We start from the raw sequence: 20,508 nt of genomic DNA on the forward strand, positions 1-20,508 counted from the left end.
TTTTTTTAGAAGAAACTTTAACTTACGTGTATTATTTGATAAAAATGATGGGACCAACTTTTTTTTTTTTTTTAAGTAAAATGATGGGACCAACTTGATAGAATATGGAAAACACATTAAAAATAATTGGACCCAATACGCGTAATATATGAAATTCAAGTAAATTCTCCAGTCAATTTAACACGAAATTTGTAAAAATGACTCATGGTCATGGCTTGTGCCTTGGAAAAGACCCAAAAAGAGAGTTTATAAGACCAATCTTCTATGGAAATTGCAAAAGATATTTCAGAAGAATTTCAGAATGCTTTCCAAAGTGAATTACATACCCTTTTTTTCACAAATAAATTACAAATGGGGACTCTTCCTAAATTCAGTAATATCTTATTTAATTGAAGAACAAAATTTAGTTATAAAATTAGTTGTAATTAAGATTACAATCTTACTCAATATCTTTTTTATTGGAGGTAAATTTTGACAAGTCCACAATTGAATTACATTTTTTTTTTAATATCCTCCATGCTTGCAAAATTTTAAATTTCTAGAAAATTAAAAATCATTTACTTTGTCATCAATAAATTGTTTAAATTACTAGTTTTTGTAGTTTAAAATTATGCATAAAATATAAACTTATAGATCATATAGTAAATAATATCCAATTGATACAAAATTTGACATGTGTATTAAGAGCATAAAGAACATGCAATTCAATAGTTAGATTTTTAAAAGTTGTAACCTAAAATTACAACCTTACTCAATATCTTTTTATTGGAGGTAAATTTTGATAAATCCACTATTAGATTACATCTTCTTCTTATATCCTCCATGCTTGCAAAATCTCTAGAAATTTCAAGATCAATAACTATATCATTAATAAATTATTTAAATTACAAGTTTTTATAGTTTAAAATTATTTATAAAATATAAATTTATAAATCATATAGTAAATAATACCTGTCTAACACAAAATTTGACATGTGTATTAAGAATATAAAGAATATATAATTCAACAATTATATTTTCAAAATATGTATTAATTTTTATTTTATTAAATAAGGTTGTAGTCTTAAGTTACAACTAATTTTGTAACTAAATTTTGTACTTAATTGAAAGCCCAATTTTTGCTCACAAATACTTAAAACAAGTGAATTTCATGCTCTTTAATATGAAATCATTTATATCCCGACCAAAATATTATATTTTCAATTAAAGCTCAATTTTTTTAGGCCTCTGAATTTGGGGCTCAATTAGAAATTAGAACCCAATTAGGCTATATAATAGGACCCCACAATCACAAATCAAAATCAAGACGGACACTCCTAAACGAAAGGCCCAGATCCTTCTGGAAGGTAAAAGTCCTGTTGGGCCTCGGAACCAATAAAACAAATAGTTCAACTAACTCTACTCCTTTTCTATGTAGTATTCCTTAACAAACCCGAACTCAGAAACCAAACCAAAAACCTTAAAAGCTCCCTTGCCTTCTGCTTTTGGCTTTTTGGTTTTTTTCCAACATTGTTTCGTAGAGAGAAAGTTTCAGAGAGAGAGAGAAAAAAAAGAAATGGATTTTGAGTTGAGGAGAGCGAGAGAGAAGCTGGAGAAGGAGCAGAAGGAGAGGAAGGAGAAGGCGAGGCTAAAATCGGAAAGAGAAAAGAAGGCTAAGGAAGGGGCTACGAAGCAAAGAGAAGCCATTGAAGCTGTTCAGAGATCGAGACGCATCGATGCAGCAGAAGCCCAGCTCAAGGTCCTTCCTTCTCTCACCTACCCATCTAATCTAAACCACCCCTTTTTTTTTTCATTAATGGTTTTTTTTTATTAGTCAATAGATTTTTGCTTTGTTTCATGATAATTAGCTTGTTTATGTGAATTAGTGATTTATCTCTCATGGGTTTTCTTGGGAATTTGAGGTCCCAGAGAAATTTTGCCTTGTTTTTTCTTTTTGAGATTCCATTGATTTTGATGATGTTGTTTCATGAATCTTAGGAAGATTTACCATGTCTGTTTAGTTAAGTTATTGGGAAATTGTTTCTTTCATCGAAAGTTTACTTGCTTTTCCAGATAAGAATTATTGTTGAACCAAAGGCAAACCTGAGAAAATCTTAAGACATGGGAATTGAATGTGTAGGCAAAGTGGCTGAAAATTGGAACTTAATTTGTTCATATGCTCCTAATGGAAAAACGCTAGGCCTCCCTTTTATTTTCCAGATGTGTGCTAATGTTAAAACATGCTTCTATTCTTGGTATTCCTTAAGAAACATAAATTATACAATCTAATAAAAAGAGAAATTCATATATTGACAACAACAACAATAAAAAAAAAAAATTGCAAATACATAAAGTTTACAATTACATTCTACGAGTTTTCATATTTTCAAATCGATGCATGATAGTTTCATTATCAATACTACAAGCTACATCTTTATCAATGTACACAACCAAGCAATCATTCATCCATTGAATGTAGAACAAATTAAATAGAAAATTTAATTTTATTAACATAAAAAAAAACTGAGGGTGGTCCCAAAATTTTTTTGAAGGGTAGACAAATAAATTTTTTTAAATTATTATATATATATATATATATATATATAAAATCTAGGTCAGGGTGGTCCTGGGACCACCTTGGCCTTAAGCTGGCACCGCCCATGTTGAGACAGGATTCCTTTTTGTATAAATTTATCTTATAAATATTCTGGCCCTTTAGATTTTGGTCCTGTAATTGGTTATAGATAATTTAATGTGAAGGATTTTTTCTGATAGGTCCCTTACTTGAATGGGGCAAACTTATTTCTGATTGTAAATTCCTAAATTAGTGTCACATAAAAATGCTTGTTGATGTTAATGGTCCACCCATTTTGAGGAAGCTCCTCCGTTGATGATTGTTCTCATATCCTATTGCCTTGTGGAGCAGTGTTGCTGCCATTACCTCTTGGGACTGGCCATGAGACATACGTCACTTTAACAACATTTTGTTTTGATTCTTTTTTTTTGTTCTGTTTATTGTTATTGTCTGAATACCTATATCAAAAAGATGGTAAAGATAAATTCAAATCTAATGCGTGGATGATGATCAGGTTTTTTACAGGCTTTTGCATAAAATTTAAAACTTGCCTTGTCCTTTGGAATATTTTGTGGCATGTGGATATTCTTGTTAGTTGATATGTGTAATATCTAGAAACTTATGTGAACAGTATATTTTCCATTCAGGCTGATGAGCAAATGCAAGAAAGCGTACTTGCTGGCAGAGGAGTCATGTTTTACCGATTATTGGAAGCTGTACCTTATCAGGGTATTGGAGATAAGATCAAATTGCCTCCTTCCTGCTTCACAGAATTGTCTGATCAAGGTGCTTTTGATAAGGGACCCATGTACTTCCAGTTGTCAGTAGTTCATCAAGAGGATTCTTCAGACATGAATGTCACTGGTGAGGAAAACCATCGGACCACCCATTCAGGCGTTTTAGAGTTCACTGCAGATGAAGGTTCTGTTTCGCTTCCTCCTCATGTATGGCACAATCTATTCCCAGCAGAAACTCCAAAAACTCCCTTGATTGAAGTCCGTTATGTCTGGCTACCAAAAGGAACTTATGCAAAACTTCAACCAGAGAGGGTAGGCTTTTCAGATCTACCGAATCACAAAGCCATTCTTGAAACAAGCCTTCGCCAGCATGCTACCCTATCTCAGGGTGACATATTAACTGTCAATTATGGGGAGCTAGCACATGCATTACGAGTCCTTGAATTAAAACCCTCGTCAAGTGTATCTGTTCTAGAAACAGATATTGAAGTTGATATAATTGGTTCTGATTCAGCTTCTGAGAGGACAGATCAGCATGTTCTTAATCCGCTAGTATTTGGAAAGTTGGAATCTGGAGTGGTTGACGAAGGCAATTATATGTACTACAAGTTCTCAATAGATAATGACATTTGGGGGATAATTGCTTTGGGCGATTCCAGAGTTGAGGTAAAGATAGAAGCAGAAACAGATGGTGGAGATACTGATCTTTTCATTTCCAGGCATCCTCTGATATTCCCAACTCGACACCAGCATGAGTGGTCTTCCCATGATATTGGTTCAAAGACTTTGATCCTTAGCTCTAAAGACAAGAACTTGGGAGCAGGCACTTACAGTGTGGGTGTATTCGGCTTCAAAGGAACAACAAAATACAAAATTTCAGTTAGTGTTCAGGATGATTACAAGCGTAAGGTGGGTCAACACTCTGCATCCACCTCATCTCCTATGGAGATGGATACTGTAGAGTGTAGGAATTGCAAGCATTATATACCCAGTCGGACTATTGCACTGCATGAAGCCTTTTGTAGCAGGCACAATGTTGTTTGTCAGCATGCTGCTTGTGGAATTGTTCTTAGGGTTGAGGAAGCCAAAAACCATGTGCATTGCAACAAATGTGGGCAAGCATTTCAGCAGGGAGAGATGGAGAAGCACATGAAAGTGTTCCATGAGCCACTTCAGTGCCCATGTGGAATAGTCCTTGAGAAAGAACAGATGGTAAGCAACCCTGTGGGATGGCTTTCTGTATTCTTCATATCCTTTCTTTTTTGGGTAACTAATATGCATTTTGTTGCAGTCACAATTACATTATAATCATCTTCCTCTGTTTTTGGCAGGTGCAACACCAAGCTTCAGTTTGCCCCCTACGCCTAGTCACATGTCGGTTTTGTGGAGACATGGTTCCAGCAGGGAATTCTGCATTGGATGTTCGGGATAGATTAAGAGGATTATCTGAGCATGAGAGTCTTTGTGGGTCGAGGACTGCTCCATGTGATTCATGTGGGCGTTCTGTCATGTTGAAGGACATGGACATCCACCAGGTTGCTGTTCATCAAAAGAGCTAAAGCCAAGTACAACTTCCCAGTTTTTTGTTGTTGTCTTGAATCATGAAAAAGCAGCGCTGCTATGAATGTCCACATGCAAAGGCAAGAGCTTTGGCGGTAAAAGAAGAGGGGTAAAACTGAGTGTATTGAGCAGCTTGTAATAATTTTTATGATCGATCATGTTTGTGTATGTGAATAAGGCAAAAAATATATCGTTGATCACGTGAACTGCAATGTTTCAGATTTGTATTATAAATTGAAAATTTCCAATATGGATTAAAATACATGATTTTTTTGTTTCTCCCCTTGATATATTTATGTAGCAGTTGACGTCAACTTATTTAGATTTTTGTTAAAAATATGTTAAAATATACTTATACTTTTAAAAAGTAGTCTTAAAAAGTTGTACATAAAAGCTAAAAGCTGAAAAAAAAAAATTGATTTATATCTGAAATGTTTACAATCAATGGAGGATCTTCTTTATAACCTGCGAATCAGATTCACAAACAATGTGTTTTATTTTTGTTGTTGCTAAAAGACTCACCAACAATGAATGTGTATTTTTGGGTTGCTAAAACCAACGATGTGCCTGGTCTGCAATCACCTTTCACTGGCATATCTTTACCTGTAGGAATGGCATATCATTGCTGCATGTAGACAAGGCATATGTCCGATTCACTTAGCAAAAGAATATTGCAAATATTTGACAAACAACCTCCATTCTGATGGGTTAGGCTCCAACTGGGGAGATGTTTCTTGAAATAATGGGAGCCCATTACTATTAGGACAACCCGTACACAAAGAACAGGGCAACAAATCAAGTTATGGTGTTTTAAAAGGTAATAAATTAATCCCTACAATTTCAAAAAGTAACAAATTAAATTTAGTCGACTTAAGTGAAAAGATATTGGGCTTGGGGGTTTAATTTGTACTTTTGAAATTATCAGGTTTAATTTGTTGTTTTTTTGAAACAGCAAGGTTTTATTTATTACATTCCTAAGCTATAGCGTTTAAAGTTTAAACTATACTTAAAAAAAAATAGTTTAACAAATTATTTAACAAACATGTTTAGAATCAAGAAAGATCCTTTCGATTTGTTTTTAAAGGAAGAGGCCCATTATTTAACGGTGAATATAATGTCACATTTTTTTAGGACATAATGTCACATTTTTTTTTTTTTTTTTTTTTTTTTATGGAATGAGATTTTAAATGATATGGTACTACCTAAGGGTCTTGTAATTGAATTAGTACCTCCTCATACACAAAGTGTTTGGGGTCTAGGAGGGAAAAGATTTAAGTTGTGAGGTTAACAACAAGTAGTATATTGTATCTATCTCAAAAATAATAATAATATGATACTATGGGCTCTTATTTGATGGAATAAGATGGTACCATGGGTAAAAGTGTGTTAGCACAATTAAGAAAAAAATAATAATAATAAAAGAGCTTGATTCTCAACAACAGCAACAACAAAAAAAAAAAAAAAAAAAAAAAAAAAAAAAAAAAAAAAAAAAACTTTAAGATTATTATTATTATTATTATTATTATAAAAAGGAGCTTTAAGAGCTCTGAAGGGTTTTTTTTTTTTTTTGGTAAGAAGGGGGTGTTTGGTAAAAGTGGGGAAAGAGGTGTCTAAGTTCCATAAAAATTTAAATAAAATATAAAATTCTATGATATAATATATATGTTCAAGTTACACCTTGTGTAACTCCACAGTCCACAAGAGTTACACATTTTTTTAAACCGTAAATTTCTAAAAAATCTAACTATTAAAAAGAAAAATCCATTACTCATATCATCATTAAATATTTACCTAATTAATAGCATTTCCTTATCTCTCTCCTTATTAAGTACTTCTTGCATCTCTAAAGTCTTTCACTATAATCTCTTTCTTTTTTTCTACAATTCCTTTTACTTTTCTACCCTCTCCCACTTTCTATACTTTCTTTCAATCATCGTAACCTTGAAAGAGAAAGAGAAACCTTTACAATTATTGTAAGTTTAAACCTTTAGTGAAAGAGTGAAAAAAAAAAAAAAAATCCTATGAAAATGTTTGAGATATAAATAAAAAAACAAAGCACTAGTATGACAACATAATCTTTTAATAAATCTTTGTGAAATTATATTACATCCAATTTCATTCTATGATTTGGCATTGAGAGTGCTACAAAATTTTTGTCGGGGACGTTTTTGCGACAAGGGCCAAAAATGTGAGAACGGCCCAAATCTCCCCTTGGGTTCTTTAGAGGTGTTTATTATGGAGAATCAAGCTTAAAATTCCAAATGTATAATGAACAAAAGGCTAATGGTGCTTTGACAAGAGAGAATTAAAATGCTAATAACAAAAATGCAAAAAAAGTATAAAAACATAACAGGTTTGAAACTTCAACCCATAGTCACTGAGAAGAGGGAATTGAGAGAGGTTGTGAGGAAGAGAGGGAAGGTTCCCCTATACCCATATTTGCACCCCTAAGCTTTAGAATTGTGAGATTGTTGACTAGCTGAATGGGGTTTTGCTCTGAAGTTTCAGGTATGTGGGTAGAATGTGGCTAGTTCATTTTGAATTTGATTGGGGCCTTTTGTATTGAACTTGGGGTGCTCTAAGTGACTGTTTTTGGTCAATAGAAAAGGCTTTGAACCCTAAGGTATGAATCAAAGAAGTTATGGTCAGATTTGATTTAATTGGGTAAGAGGGATGCCTTACTTTTTGCATAATTTGGGAAGTAAAGTAGCCTAAATTTATGGGCTGATGTTTCTTAGACATGGTAGGTCCTTGGAGATTGCATTTGGTGGTTGCAACAGACCAAGCCAGCCACTTAGGGTCAACTATGTGTTTTAGGAAAAAAAATGGTATAGCAGAAAAGTTGAGTCACAGTCACCCAAAGCATAAAAACTGTTTTGGGGTGGAAATTTTCAAGTACAAGATCACCTCTATGAGCCTAAGGTGCTACCAGTGTCCCTTGCCTACTTGGTAGCACGTATGTGTTGGACTCATGCAAAAGGTTTAAAAAGAATCGACCTATACCTTCCAAACCACACTTCCTCAATTTCCGCCAATAAGTCGCATGGACTTGGGTCATGCTTAAAATAATAAAATATAATATAATACATAAATTGAGCCCATAAGGAAGTTAGGCTTGGTTGAATCGAGTAGAAAATGTGTCGCGAAAATGGGTATCAACATTAGTCCCCCCGATCACACATGGCGCTTGCAGCGTGCGTATGAGTAGTTGATGTTTCCCATTGCTTATAGATGTTGCGAGTTTAGGAATTAGTCCTTCCAAATGCTTCATTTTTTGTTAAGAAGATATAGGTCAATGAAGTTTGTTTGTAGATATATTGTGGCTCGTGGAGACCACTTGTAGAAAACTCTCAATTCAAAGGAGCCCGCTTGTAAAATTTTTGTGATCACAAACATGGGCACTTGATGGTTATTGGTTCCACTAAAGAACATCAATTGGTCGATACATGTAGCATGTACGGGGGTTGGGCCCCTGATACAGGGATTGGGCCCTTGAACTCGTATTCCTCGAGCCCAAGCCCTATAACACATCATATGACCATCCTCATTCTTAGACCTTAAGGCTTAACCCAGATACCTCCGAGCCCAATTTAGGCCCAAAAATTGAAATAAGACTACATTAACTTGAACTCCTCAAGCAAACCCCCCCCCCCAATCATTTCTGACCTGGATGGGAGCGTTTTTGCCTGGAGACGCCCCGCACCCAGCTGCCCGGCTGTGCACTTGACAATGTCACTGCTGAGTAGGCGGCAGAAGTGGGAATTAGTTCCAATGCCACTCCCACCTTTCCTAACAGAGCATCCACTTTAAGATGATGGAATTGGACCCCCATTCGCACTAAGAAGGAGAAGTAATCATAACTACTCCACTCATCTTAGCCTATAAATAGGACAAGAGAATGAGAAAAGGGGGTTGGCAATTTTGGAGAGAAAGCTGAAAGAAAAGAGCAGTCACTCTGAAAGAAAGTAACTCTATGAGGTAAAGAGAAAGGCTTGAGTAAACCGAAGTGTATTTAGGCTGTCGTGCATAAGACTACCTATAGTAGGAAACCCAAAAGCCTACAAAACAAATAGATTGTGAGCGCAAGTAGAGGTTAAGCCCAATAACCATACTTTGGGTATGCACATAGCACCTTATGTGTAATATGATTCAAAACACCTCAAGAAAAGGCATAAGGCTTGACTTTCATGCTCACATGTAACTTTAGAATCTTTTCCTTGATGACTTTCATGACCACCATGGTGATTTTAGCATCCCTTTCAATTGGATGGTATGTGACTTTAAGCCTCCACGTCAATTGCCTTGCAATCTATATTTTGGCTTTGACTTTTCTTCCAAAAACTTGCCTTTTAGTTTACAATTGTAGCCTTATTCCTCTCAGCATATTACATGCCACTTTAGTCTCTTTTTTGGCCATTGTCATTTTTTTTGGCCTCAATATCTTTCACACCGCTTTGCTCTCCATTTTCTTTAGATCTGCTTCAAGTGCCTTTTGGGAGCAAGGATCCAAGACCTGTAGTAGAGATATTTAAACTTCTTTCTTTGATCTCAAAACACCCATCTTCAATTCTCCACCCATATCGTCAAAACTCAAGGAGGGTGTTGCGATGGTGGAGATCCTTATGGTTGAGAGGCAAAGGAGTTCCAACAGTAGTGGCAATTCTAGGAAATTTTGTCAGGGTATTCCTCAACAAGCATAAATTACACAATTTAATAAAAAGAAAATTTTATATATTGATAACAACAACAATCAAAAAACATGCAAATACATAAAATTTACAATTGTCTTCTACGAGTTTTCATATTTTGAAATCGTTGCATGATAATCTCCTTATCAATGCTACAAGTTACATCTTTTTCAATATACACAATTAAGCAATCATTCATCCACTGATCTCCCATTCGATTGTGCAATTCATTCTTTATATATTTCATTGCTGAAAAACTTCTTTCTATTGTTGCAGTGGCAACTGGAATGGTCAAAGCTAACTTCACAAGCAAATAGACTAAAGGATAAGTCTCATGCTTCCTTGTGCTCACTAACTTTTCAACAAGTTCACTAACTCCTTGAAGCTCTAAAAAGAAGTCGTTGCTACTCATATCAAAAATGTGATTCTGCAATTGAGGGTCAAGTGCCAAAATATTTGTCCCAAGAAAATCAGAGGGATAGAACTTAGCTAGACGTATTAACTTTTCCTTATCGAAAGCCACAAATGAATTACTTGGATTCAAGCAAGCCATACAAAGTAGCAAATCAGTATTCGCTTTAGAAAACGGTTGTAAAGCTCTTGAAGTTGCATATCTATGACTGTGTAGAATATCTCAACACGATAATAATGTAAATTTGTCTTTTGTTGAGTGTTGCGTCGCAACCTCCCACTAACTACAAATGTTTCATCCATGTTCAAGATAGAAATATCATTCTTGGTACAAAAGGAAGATACTTCAGTCAATAAAGAACTCCATTCATCTTCTCTCATCACTTGCAATCGTTGCTTAGACACTTTAACAAGATCCATAACATTTACTATATCCTGATTTTTTTTTTTTGCAATGCTATTGACAACTCATTCAAAAGATAGAATTGACCTCATAATAAATCGAGCTTCAACTTTTTGGTCGGAGAGGCCATCTTCTTCAATAATCTCAAGTACATCAATAACAGCAGAGAACATCAAAATCAAGTTGAGAATAGTCCCATAATATGATCCCCAACGTGTATCACCAGGGTGTTTAAGATTTGTCTCTTGATTTAAACCTTGCCCACTTCTACGTACACCATTCTCTAAATCTTCTTTAATTTTCTCAAATTGTGCATCTCGGAGAGCATCTCGTCTCTTACAAGAGCCTCCAACAACAGTTACTAAATTACTAACCACATAAAAAAATTCAGCAATGTTAATGTGATTTTTAGCAATGGCAACAAGTGTCAATTGAAGTTAATGAGCAAAACAATAGATATAAAATGCTGACTTATTTTCTTTCAAAATTAAAGTTTTGAGACCATTGATATCACCTTGCATATTACTAGCCCCGTCATAACCTTGCCCATGTAGGTTTGACAAACTCAAATTATGTTCACAAAGTAAACATTCAATAGCACATTTGAGTGACAAAGCGGTGATACTTGCAACATGTACAATACCAACGAACCGCTCTATAATAATTCCTTTTTTGTTCACATAACGAAGAATAAGGGATATTTGTTCTTTCACTGAGATATCATGTGACTCATCAACTAATATTGAAAAGAACCCATTGTCAATATCCTTGATGATGGCTTTGGATGTTTCACGTGCAATTGCATTCACAATATCTTTTTGAATATCCGAGTGGGTAAGCTTGCAATTTTTCGGAGCTATTTGCAACACTTCATTGATAGATTCATTGTAATCCCCCAAAAATTGTATAAGCTCAAGAAAATTTCCTTTATCACTTGAACCTTGAGATTCATCGTGACACGAAAAGCTAATTCCCGGCATAAAAGGAATCTTATGCAATCAACTATTGCATTTAATTGAACTCGATAATCATGTTTATCTTTATTTGATTGCTTAACCAAAACACTTTGAATGTGTTGCTTTTCCTTCAGTAGATCTTCACTCTTCTTGACAGCTTGGTTATGAGCACTATTAACTCCTCCAACATGGGAATCTAACTTCACAACTTGATTCCAAAGTTTGAATCCCTTCGTTACAAAAGTCTCACCTCCTCCTTGCTTACCAACATCTTGCCGCCTAAATAAGTAGCAATTAAAACAAAATGCCGCATCCTTGTCTATACTATATTCCAACCACTTTCTACCCACATACCATTCGAATCTAAATCGACGAGGCTTTTCAGAAAAATATGATACAGGGAAATCATGAAGAATAGGTTGACAAGGGCCTTTTGTTAAATAATGTCTTCCTATTTCATCATGATTATTAGGATGATAAGATGATATCTTTTGTCGTAGCCCAGGATTTGAAGGAAGATTTTCTAAGTTAAAGTCAACACGAATTCGCTTGGAAGATGAAGATGAATCTTGCATAGGAAATGAATCTTGCATAGAAGATGAATCTTGCATAGGAGATGAATCTTGGGTATGTGGTTTTCTTATCAAATATTTGTCCATAATTATAGCAAAAGAATAAACAATAAACTATAAGTTCATTTGAAATATTAATTAAATTATTAATTATTGTTGTTTAGTTGTTTCATTAATTTGTTTGTCTTTTATAAACTATAATTTGTTATATTGTTATTTCATTAACTATAAAATTATTAATTATTATTTAGCCTAACATAATTTAATTTATTTGTCTTTTATAATGTATTGGTTAATTATACAGCTTTAATTATTGTTGTTTAGCGTAACAATAAACTATATTGCTTTAATTTGTTATATTGTTTAGCCTCTTGTACACATTACACTAAAAGAATCTGACATTACACATCCCATGTGCAGTACAAAAATTAAAGTAGTGTAATGTGTAGCACATTACATTACTATAATTATTGTGCTCCCGACCCCATGTACCCATCTGCCCATCTACCCCCACCCCACTCAACGGACAAGCACAAATTCACAAATCACAATACACACTAAAAGACAATTAATATCTCACCAACACAATGAACACACACTGACCAACACCAACGGATAAGATAAACACTAAAGCCAAATTCAAAAAGACAAAAAACAGGAAAAAGCAAAATATAAATAAAGCCCCATTCATCGGCCAGCCAATCAAAGAGAGAGAGAGAAAGTTACTGAGTTAATTTAGTCTTAAAGAATAAAGACTAAAGAGAGAGAGACATTCATTATTTTAGAAAATCAGTGAGATAAAGAGAGAGAGACTGAGAGAGAGTCAGAGAGAAAAAGAGAGAGAAATTAGAAATACCTTGAGGCTTGAGGGAGCTCAGCTCAGGGAGGGATCTGTGACTGCGATTTGCGAGCATCGAGCACTGGAGCTGAGCAAAGCGATCTGCAATCTATCATCTACGATCTGCAATCTATGATGAGGGGCGAGCGACGACAACAAGGGGCGAGCGAGCTACGGTGACGATGACGAGGAGCGAGCTATGACGACAACAATGAGGAGCGAGCTACAGCGATGTTGAGCGAGTATTGGGGTTTTTTTGGTTTGGTTTTGGTACAGAGGCTCTGTATTGGGGTTTTTTTTTTTTTTTTTTATAAACACAGTATTGGTTTTGGTTTGTTTTGCTTTTGCCCTATATAAACTGTATCAGTGTATTGGGGTTTGGTTTTCTCTGATTTTTTTGCCAGCGACGTGACCGTGGGTACGGTGGGTAAGTTTGATTTCTGATTCTTTTGTTTTTTTTTTTTTTTTTTTTTTTTTTTTTTTTTTTTTTTTTTTTGAGAATTCGTGGGTGGGTTTGCTCTATTACTGTGGGCTTGGACAACTCGCCGCCCATCGCTGTGGGATTCATTTGCACCAATCTTGGCTAAGCAATGTCGATAGAAAAGAAAAGGTATCGTCGTCAGTGAGGAACAAAGTTTTGTTGTTGGAGGATGATGCCAAACATCGCGACAAGGTGTTGAATTCATTCTTTGAGCAAACTTAATAAATGTGAATGCATGATGCCCACCTTAGTGAGCTGATTTTTTTTTTGTTCGCTATGCCTTGGTTGTGCTTATTGAGATATTGAATGTGTTGTTCAATTCAATTTGTAGGGTGGCTTTTCCTTGGAAAAATGATAGTCTCATTGCGTCAATTCATGAGGTTCAACCATTGTTCTCATTGAAGCAGAAGCTCATGTCGAAGCCGATTCCCATTGATTTCGATAGTCATGAAAATTAGTTTGCAATGCAGCTATGCTTCATGTTGGAAGTAAATTTTCCCCATTGTTTGTTGTAAATTTGAATAAGTGAATTGGGTCCATATGAGGAGATGATGATGAAACGACACATTGAGGATGATTCAATTTTTTAGTAGCTTTATTGTTAGCCAATTTGGTGAGATCGTTTTTGCCAAGATTAATTTCAATGAAGTCGTAGCCATGAGCGATACTACTAGCTGTCTTGGGATAGATTATTTGAGATAGAATGGAGCAAAGATATCACTTGGCGATGTAGTATAGGGGTGTGACATAGCTACTATATTGGTTGGCAACCCCCTATATCGTATTCTTGCGACGAACGCAAGTGATAGTAATAGTCATCAAGTGGTAGTCATTTCTTGATTCAGTAAGCTTGAAATGAAAGTGTAGGAATGAAACTTGAATTTCTAGTGCAGGGGCGCATAGCAGTAGAGTAAGCCTTTAGCCCTCAACAATGCCATTGAGAGTAAGCCATGTGTTGCATAGCTTGATTATTAGCATGAATTGGTGGAGCCGAAGTTGGTGATTCCATGTTGCAGCCACTATTCCTTTAATGTAATTGTCGACAGTCTCGACACTTTGCACAGACTTTGAAAATGAAGCCAAAATTTCTCTGGCAAGTTAAAATTTGTTATGGCAAGTCAAAACTCGCTGCCAACCCCTTTTCATTCCAGTAGGGATTGTTGAGTGCGCCGCATTGCCGTCTTGCATAGAATAAGTGTACTTTGGGAAATACGCCATTATTGAGCGGGAAATTTGGAACTCACTTGGTAACTCACACATCTTCTTCATTTTTTTTTGCATATAATAGTATATTGAGTGAGTTGTACTATGGATTCTTGTAGAAGGACTTTGGATTTGACAATTGTGATGTCATTGTTAGGACTTTCATTCCCAGGGCCACTCCCATTGCCAATACATCATTTTCTGAGGTTGAAGCCGTTGCGAACAGCAACATGGAGTTGCAATAGATGGTACCATGGCTGCTGCTGGTAACTTTGAATCCTTTTAGTCTGTCTCTCTCTTGCGGCTTTAAAGTAAAGAAGAGAGTGATTGCAAGCCAACGCCTTGAAGATGGTGATGTTGGAAGGGGACTATGACATCACTTCAAATTTTCCTTTAAATCCTTTCTTGCTTTTTTTTTTTTTTTTTTTTTTTAAATTATCTAATTGTCTTATATTGAGCTCTAAGCTTTAAAAGTTTGTACTAGTTATAGTATGTATTAGGGCCTGCTGTCTTGGAGACACTTTCTCTTATATTTCGCCTTTATGGACAGTCCACTTATGTATAGAGCAACTCTTATTTAGTTGTATTGGTGCCACTTTGAGTTTATACTATCATGGTTAGTTGACATAATTTGCATTTATATACAAAACGAACATATATGATATTTGGATGTATATTTTGTATTTTGGAATGAAAAATTGATTTGTACCTCATTGATGTATATGGTTTGTAATTTATACATTGAGAATGACTTTGTACCTTTTGTTGATAGGCTATGAGCACGTTTTGTTGTGAAAATAGCCCATGTATGGCTCTGAGCATTTGAGTATGTTGAGGAGAGCTTGCTTGGAAATGTCATATGCACCTTGTGATTGAGTAGCATAATTTTGATAGATTATATGCACTAGTTTCTTGAGAATGACTTGTGCTTGAATTGGGTAGCTTGTGAATATGGCTTTGCCTTTGCTTGGGCAAGTTAGTAGAAATGTTGCTTGGTTCTCATGCCATTGCGGATAGCTTTTGGCTAAGCGCACGTCTTGCGGTTTGTGTGCCATTTTTTTTTATTTTTTTGGTAGCGATCTTTTGATGAGCAAATTTGCTTTCACAGACCGCAGCTCATATATATTGAAACTTGACTCACCGCTTGGTAGCCAACTTAAACTCGACATATATTAGGTCGCTACTTCATTAGTTTCAAGAAGCCCCAACATATGGGCTGTGTTTTCGTGCATTGCAGCTCATGGTGCACTTGTTTGTCACCATTTCATAGAGGTTGATTACGTTCTCACAGATAGTAGCATGAATACTGCATGTATTGCTATCACTTTTTGAAAATATCATGTTCTTGCATATAGTGACTTATAGAATGCACAATTTTGCCATTCTCTTGAGAAATAGTTTTATCCTCGCATATAGCTAATTACCATGTGGCAATGAGGTAGTGATCCATTGTGTCGACTTTCCCATATTCTCAAGGGATGGTTATGTCCTCACATGTAGTGGATCATCGCGCTTGAATTATAAGATATTATGTTGGCTTCCTTACTATTTCGTAAGGCTTGCCGTTAAGATAATGGTGGTTTTCCCTACCTTGTTGAGGGTGTTGCATCCTTGCAAGTAGGGGTCTTGCCATAATGAAATCTCTCATTAGTTTCCCAACCATTTAATAGGGCTTACCATTGAGAGAGTATGTGTTTGGCTTTCCCTACCTTATTGAGAGTATTTTTTTTTTTTTTATTTACCCTCATATGTAGAGGTTTTGTCGTAAGAGTAATTTGTAGGCCTTCTCACTGCTTTGCAAGGTTTGCCATTTGGAGAAAGTATTGGCTTTCCCTAACTTATTGAAGGCATTGCACCTTTACATGTAGGGGTCTCATCATGCTTGGATAATATGATAGTTCATCGGTTTCCTAATGTTTCATAGGTCTTGCCTCCGAAAATTAGTATGAGTGAGATATATTGTTGTCGCTTATGATCTTGTGTGAGATGCCGAAAAGGCGAATGATATGCTCTTTGATGGAGTGGTTATGGCCATTCCCATTACTTTTCTTTGAGTGGAATTTCTTCCACTCACTTAGTGAATTACTTAGTGCGGCAAAGACTCGAATGTACCCATTCAAGGGTGGATGGATAGGTCCAATGAGATCAAGCCCCTAAGTATAAAAGGCTATGAGGTGCTCATGTCTCGAATGCTTATAAGATGTGTGTGTACAAGCTTGGAGTGCATTTGGAAGTACGGCGACTTTTAGTGAATTTGGTAATGTCAAACCAATGGTATGCCATTGCCAAGAGTTATTTGGTGGCATTTCTTCCTCCCTTAGTATTCTCAATACTACTCAAAGATAAGTTTTGAAAATTGGGGTCCTTCCATTTGCTATATAAAGGGTAGAACATGGTTTTTCTTTGCCGAAGATATGTTGTACCGCAAACAATGACTCCATACTTTGCTAACTTGGCTTCTAATTTTGGGACAATGATCGGCTAAGCATCAGAGATGTCGATATAGGGTTGCTTCATTCCTAGCACAACAAAATTTTTTTTTCGTGCTTTGGTTATCTTCTTTGTCGAAGATACATGGTACCGCAAACAGCGGCTTCATACTTTGCTTGCTTAACTTCTAACTTTGATATAGTGATGGGCTAAGCATTAGAGACATCGGTGTAGGGTTGTAGCATCTCTAACACAACAATTTCTATCGTTAGCCTCTATGCTGCTTATTCCAAGTTTCCACATTGTACTAAGATTCCACTCGAAAATCTTTGAAAATGATTTTCAGCAACTAGCTTGCGATTTTTAAGCTGTTTGACATCAATGTTTAGAGCAAGCTCTAGCAAAGCATTCTTCAAAGGTGTGTGCCAAGAGCAATTTTCTTGAGGATGGCAACATTGATGCTTCCCTTTTCAAGCATAATCTTGAATTCAAGAATGATTAAGGCATTGGCATGGCTTGGAATGCATGCGTTTGTCATGACTTGAGATATATGAACATACCATGGCTTGGCATGCGCAGATCAACCATGATTTTGGATGCGTGAGCTCGTCATAGCTTAGCGTGCATGAGCGTGTCATGGCTTCGGTGAAAGGGAATTGAGTTCGGATTTCCTTTGTCCTTGGGTGCTCCAAGAAGGTTTCCATTTCACCTTAAGTGCAAATTTGATTTATATTAGTAAACGATAGTCATGGCTAAGCAAAGTAGCGTACACAACTTATAGAAAATATTTTGATTAAAAATTTAAAAGATTAAAATGGTTTAAATGATATGTATAAAAAAATGAATTAGCAAAGAGAGTGCTTGAGAGTCTTAGCTTAAGCATGCTTTAACGATAGTATATTGCTCGGATGACTTCAAAACTTGGCTTATGAAATGTCACTACTTTAAGACTTGATATATGGTATGTTGCTACCTCAAGGCTTGGTGTACGGAATATCTAACGCCTTGTGGTGGACCATTTAGATATGGCCTTTAGCTATTTGGTGAAGACTTCATTCAGCGATGACACCAAAAATATTCAGCTCCAAAGGGTCGCACACAGCGACTATTATTATTGTGCCAAAATGAGTCAATCACCCGCGGCTCCCATATGCTTAGCACAAGAGGGGTTCTTGGGTTGAAATGGAAGTTTAGAACTTCGCTTTGTTGATTATTGGACGGAGCCTTCCTTCCCTTCACGGTCAGACTTAAGGCTCACCATTTTTGTATTTTCAAGCTTTTGAGCTATTTGACATCAATATCTAGAGCGAGGTCTAGCAAAACATTCTTCAAAGGTGTGTGCCGAGCCTCCTACCATTAGGCTTACTTAGGAATTCTCCATGCAAAAGCTGAGTGACAAGAAAAATTTTCTTAAGGATGGCAACATTGGCGCTTCCCCCTTCAAGCATAATCTTGAATTCAAGAAAGATTAAAGCGTTGGCTTGGCTTCAAATGCATGCGCTTGTCACAACTTGAGATATATGAACATGCCATGGCTTAGCATACACCGATTGACCGTGATTTTGGATGTGTGAGCTTGTCATGGCTTAGAGTGAGTGAACATGTCACGGCTTCGATAAGAGGAAATCAAGTCCATCTTTCCTTCTTTGTTGGATGATCCAAGAAGGTTTTCGCCTTGTCCCTTAGTGTAGTTATGATTTATATTAATAAACGATAGTCATGGCTAAGCATTAGTACAAACAACTTGTAGAAAATATTTTGATAAAAAAAACTTGAAGGAAGTGGTTCAAGCGATATATAAAAAAGATGAATTAGTAAAGAGAAAGCTTGAGAGTCTTAGCTTAAGCATGCTTTGCCAATAGCATATCGCTCGTATGACTTCAAGACTTAGTTTATGAAATGTCGCTACTTGAAGACTTGGTGTATCGAATATCTAGCGACTTGCAACGGGCTTAGCTATGGCCTTTAGCTATTTGGTGAAGACTTCATTTAGTAGTGACGCCAAAAATATTCAGCTATGAAGGGTCGCACATAGTGGCAATTATTGTTGTGCCAAAATAAGTTAATCACCCGTGGCAGCCCCCATATGCTCGACACTAACTCAGCAACAATACAACTCAACAATAAAGGACACATGTGTTGAGAAGATGTTAAGGATGAGCTTTTAGCCGTTGTCATTGGGTTCTTGGTTTTGACATTGATGTTTAGAGTTTTGCATTGTTGATTATTGGTCGGAGTCCTCATTCCCTTTGCGGTTGGACTTATGGCTCACCATTTTTGTATTTTCAAGCTACAACAAATTTTTTTCACTAATATCATGTAAAGCAAGAGATATAGGATGATTCATCCATAAGAATGATAGCTAAAAAATAATATAGATGAGTGGATGAAAATTTTTCCCTTGAGTAAGAAAGTTGATTCTTCCTCCATCCTTCACTTCTTGGGTGGCTTCCGGAGGTTGAGCGATTTTGTCACATGATTTGGAGCATCTCCAGCAACTCAATGAGCTAAGGATAGAGCTTATTTCAGCTCAACTTCACCACGCTCTTCTTGCGCGGCAAAGTATCATACAGTTCCTCTTAGAATGACAAGTTGGTGTGAGAAACATCATCTTTTTGCTGGTTTTGCATCTTTGGATACATGACTTCTCTTGTTTCAGCTGCTTCACTCCCTAGTGAAGTCGCCAAAATGTTAGGGGGCGTTTTTGCGACAAGGGCCGAAAATGCGAGAACGGCCCAAATCTCCCCTTAGGTTCTTTAGAGGTGTTTATTGTGGAGAATCAAGCCCAAAATTATAAATGTATAATGAATAAAAGGCTAATGGTTCTTTGACAAGAAAGAATCAAAATGCTAATAACAAATGTGCAAAAAAAGCATAAAAACATAACAGGTCTGAAACTTCGACCCAGAGTCACCGAGAAGAGGGAGTTGAGAGAGGTTGTGAGGAAGAGATGGAAGGTTCCTCTGTACCCATATTTCCACCCCTAAGGATCAAAATTATGAAAATATTTCTTGGTTTAGTGGGTTTTTGCTCTCAAATTTCAGCTCTATGGGGAAAACATGGTTCAACAAGTCTGAAATTTTGACCCACAATCACCACGAAGAGGAAATTGAGAGAGGTTGTGAGGAAAAGAGGGAAGGTTCCCCTGTACCCATATTTCCACCCCCAAGCTTCGGAATTGTGAGATTATTGACTGGCTGAATGGGGTTTTGCTCTGAAGTTTCAAGTATATGGGTAGAACATGGCTAGTTCATTTTGAATTTGATTGGGACCTTTTGTATTGAACTTGGGGTGCTCTAAGTGACTATTTTTGGTCAATAGAAGAGGATTTGAATAATAAGGTATGAATCAAAGAAGTTATGATTGGATTTGATTTAATTGGGTAAGAGGGATGCCTTACTTTTTGCATAATTTGGGAAATAAAGTAGCCTAGATTCATATGCTGATGTTTCTTAGGCATGGCAAGTCCTTGGAGATTGCATTTGGTGGTTGCAGCAAACCAAGCCAACCACTTAGGGTCAACTATGTGTTTTAGGCAAAAAATGGTATAGCAGAAAAGTTGGGCCACAATCACCCAGAGCATAAAAGCTGTTTTGGGGTGGAAATTTCAGGTACAAGACCTCCTCCATGAGTCTAAGGTGCTACCAGTGTCCCTTTCCCACTTGGTAGCACGTA

The 20,508-nt window shown here is 36.2% G+C and overlaps 1 protein-coding gene across 1 annotated transcript; it reads left to right on the plus strand.

The window, feature by feature from the left end:
* Window positions 1–1,427: 1,427 nt before the first annotated feature.
* Window positions 1,428–5,139, plus strand: LOC115957800. The gene is made up of 3 exons (XM_031076132.1): window positions 1,428–1,738; window positions 3,202–4,503; window positions 4,623–5,139. The coding sequence occupies exons 1-3, from the start codon at window positions 1,556–1,558 to the stop codon at window positions 4,848–4,850; spliced, it is 1,713 nt and encodes a 570-aa protein (XP_030931992.1). The 5' UTR covers window positions 1,428–1,555; the 3' UTR covers window positions 4,851–5,139.
* The last annotated feature ends 15,369 nt before the right edge of the window (window positions 5,140–20,508 follow it).

The sequence above is a fragment of the Quercus lobata genome, chromosome 8 (genome assembly GCF_001633185.2).
Source record: "Quercus lobata isolate SW786 chromosome 8, ValleyOak3.0 Primary Assembly, whole genome shotgun sequence".
In the NCBI taxonomy this organism is placed as follows: domain Eukaryota; kingdom Viridiplantae; phylum Streptophyta; class Magnoliopsida; order Fagales; family Fagaceae; genus Quercus; species Quercus lobata.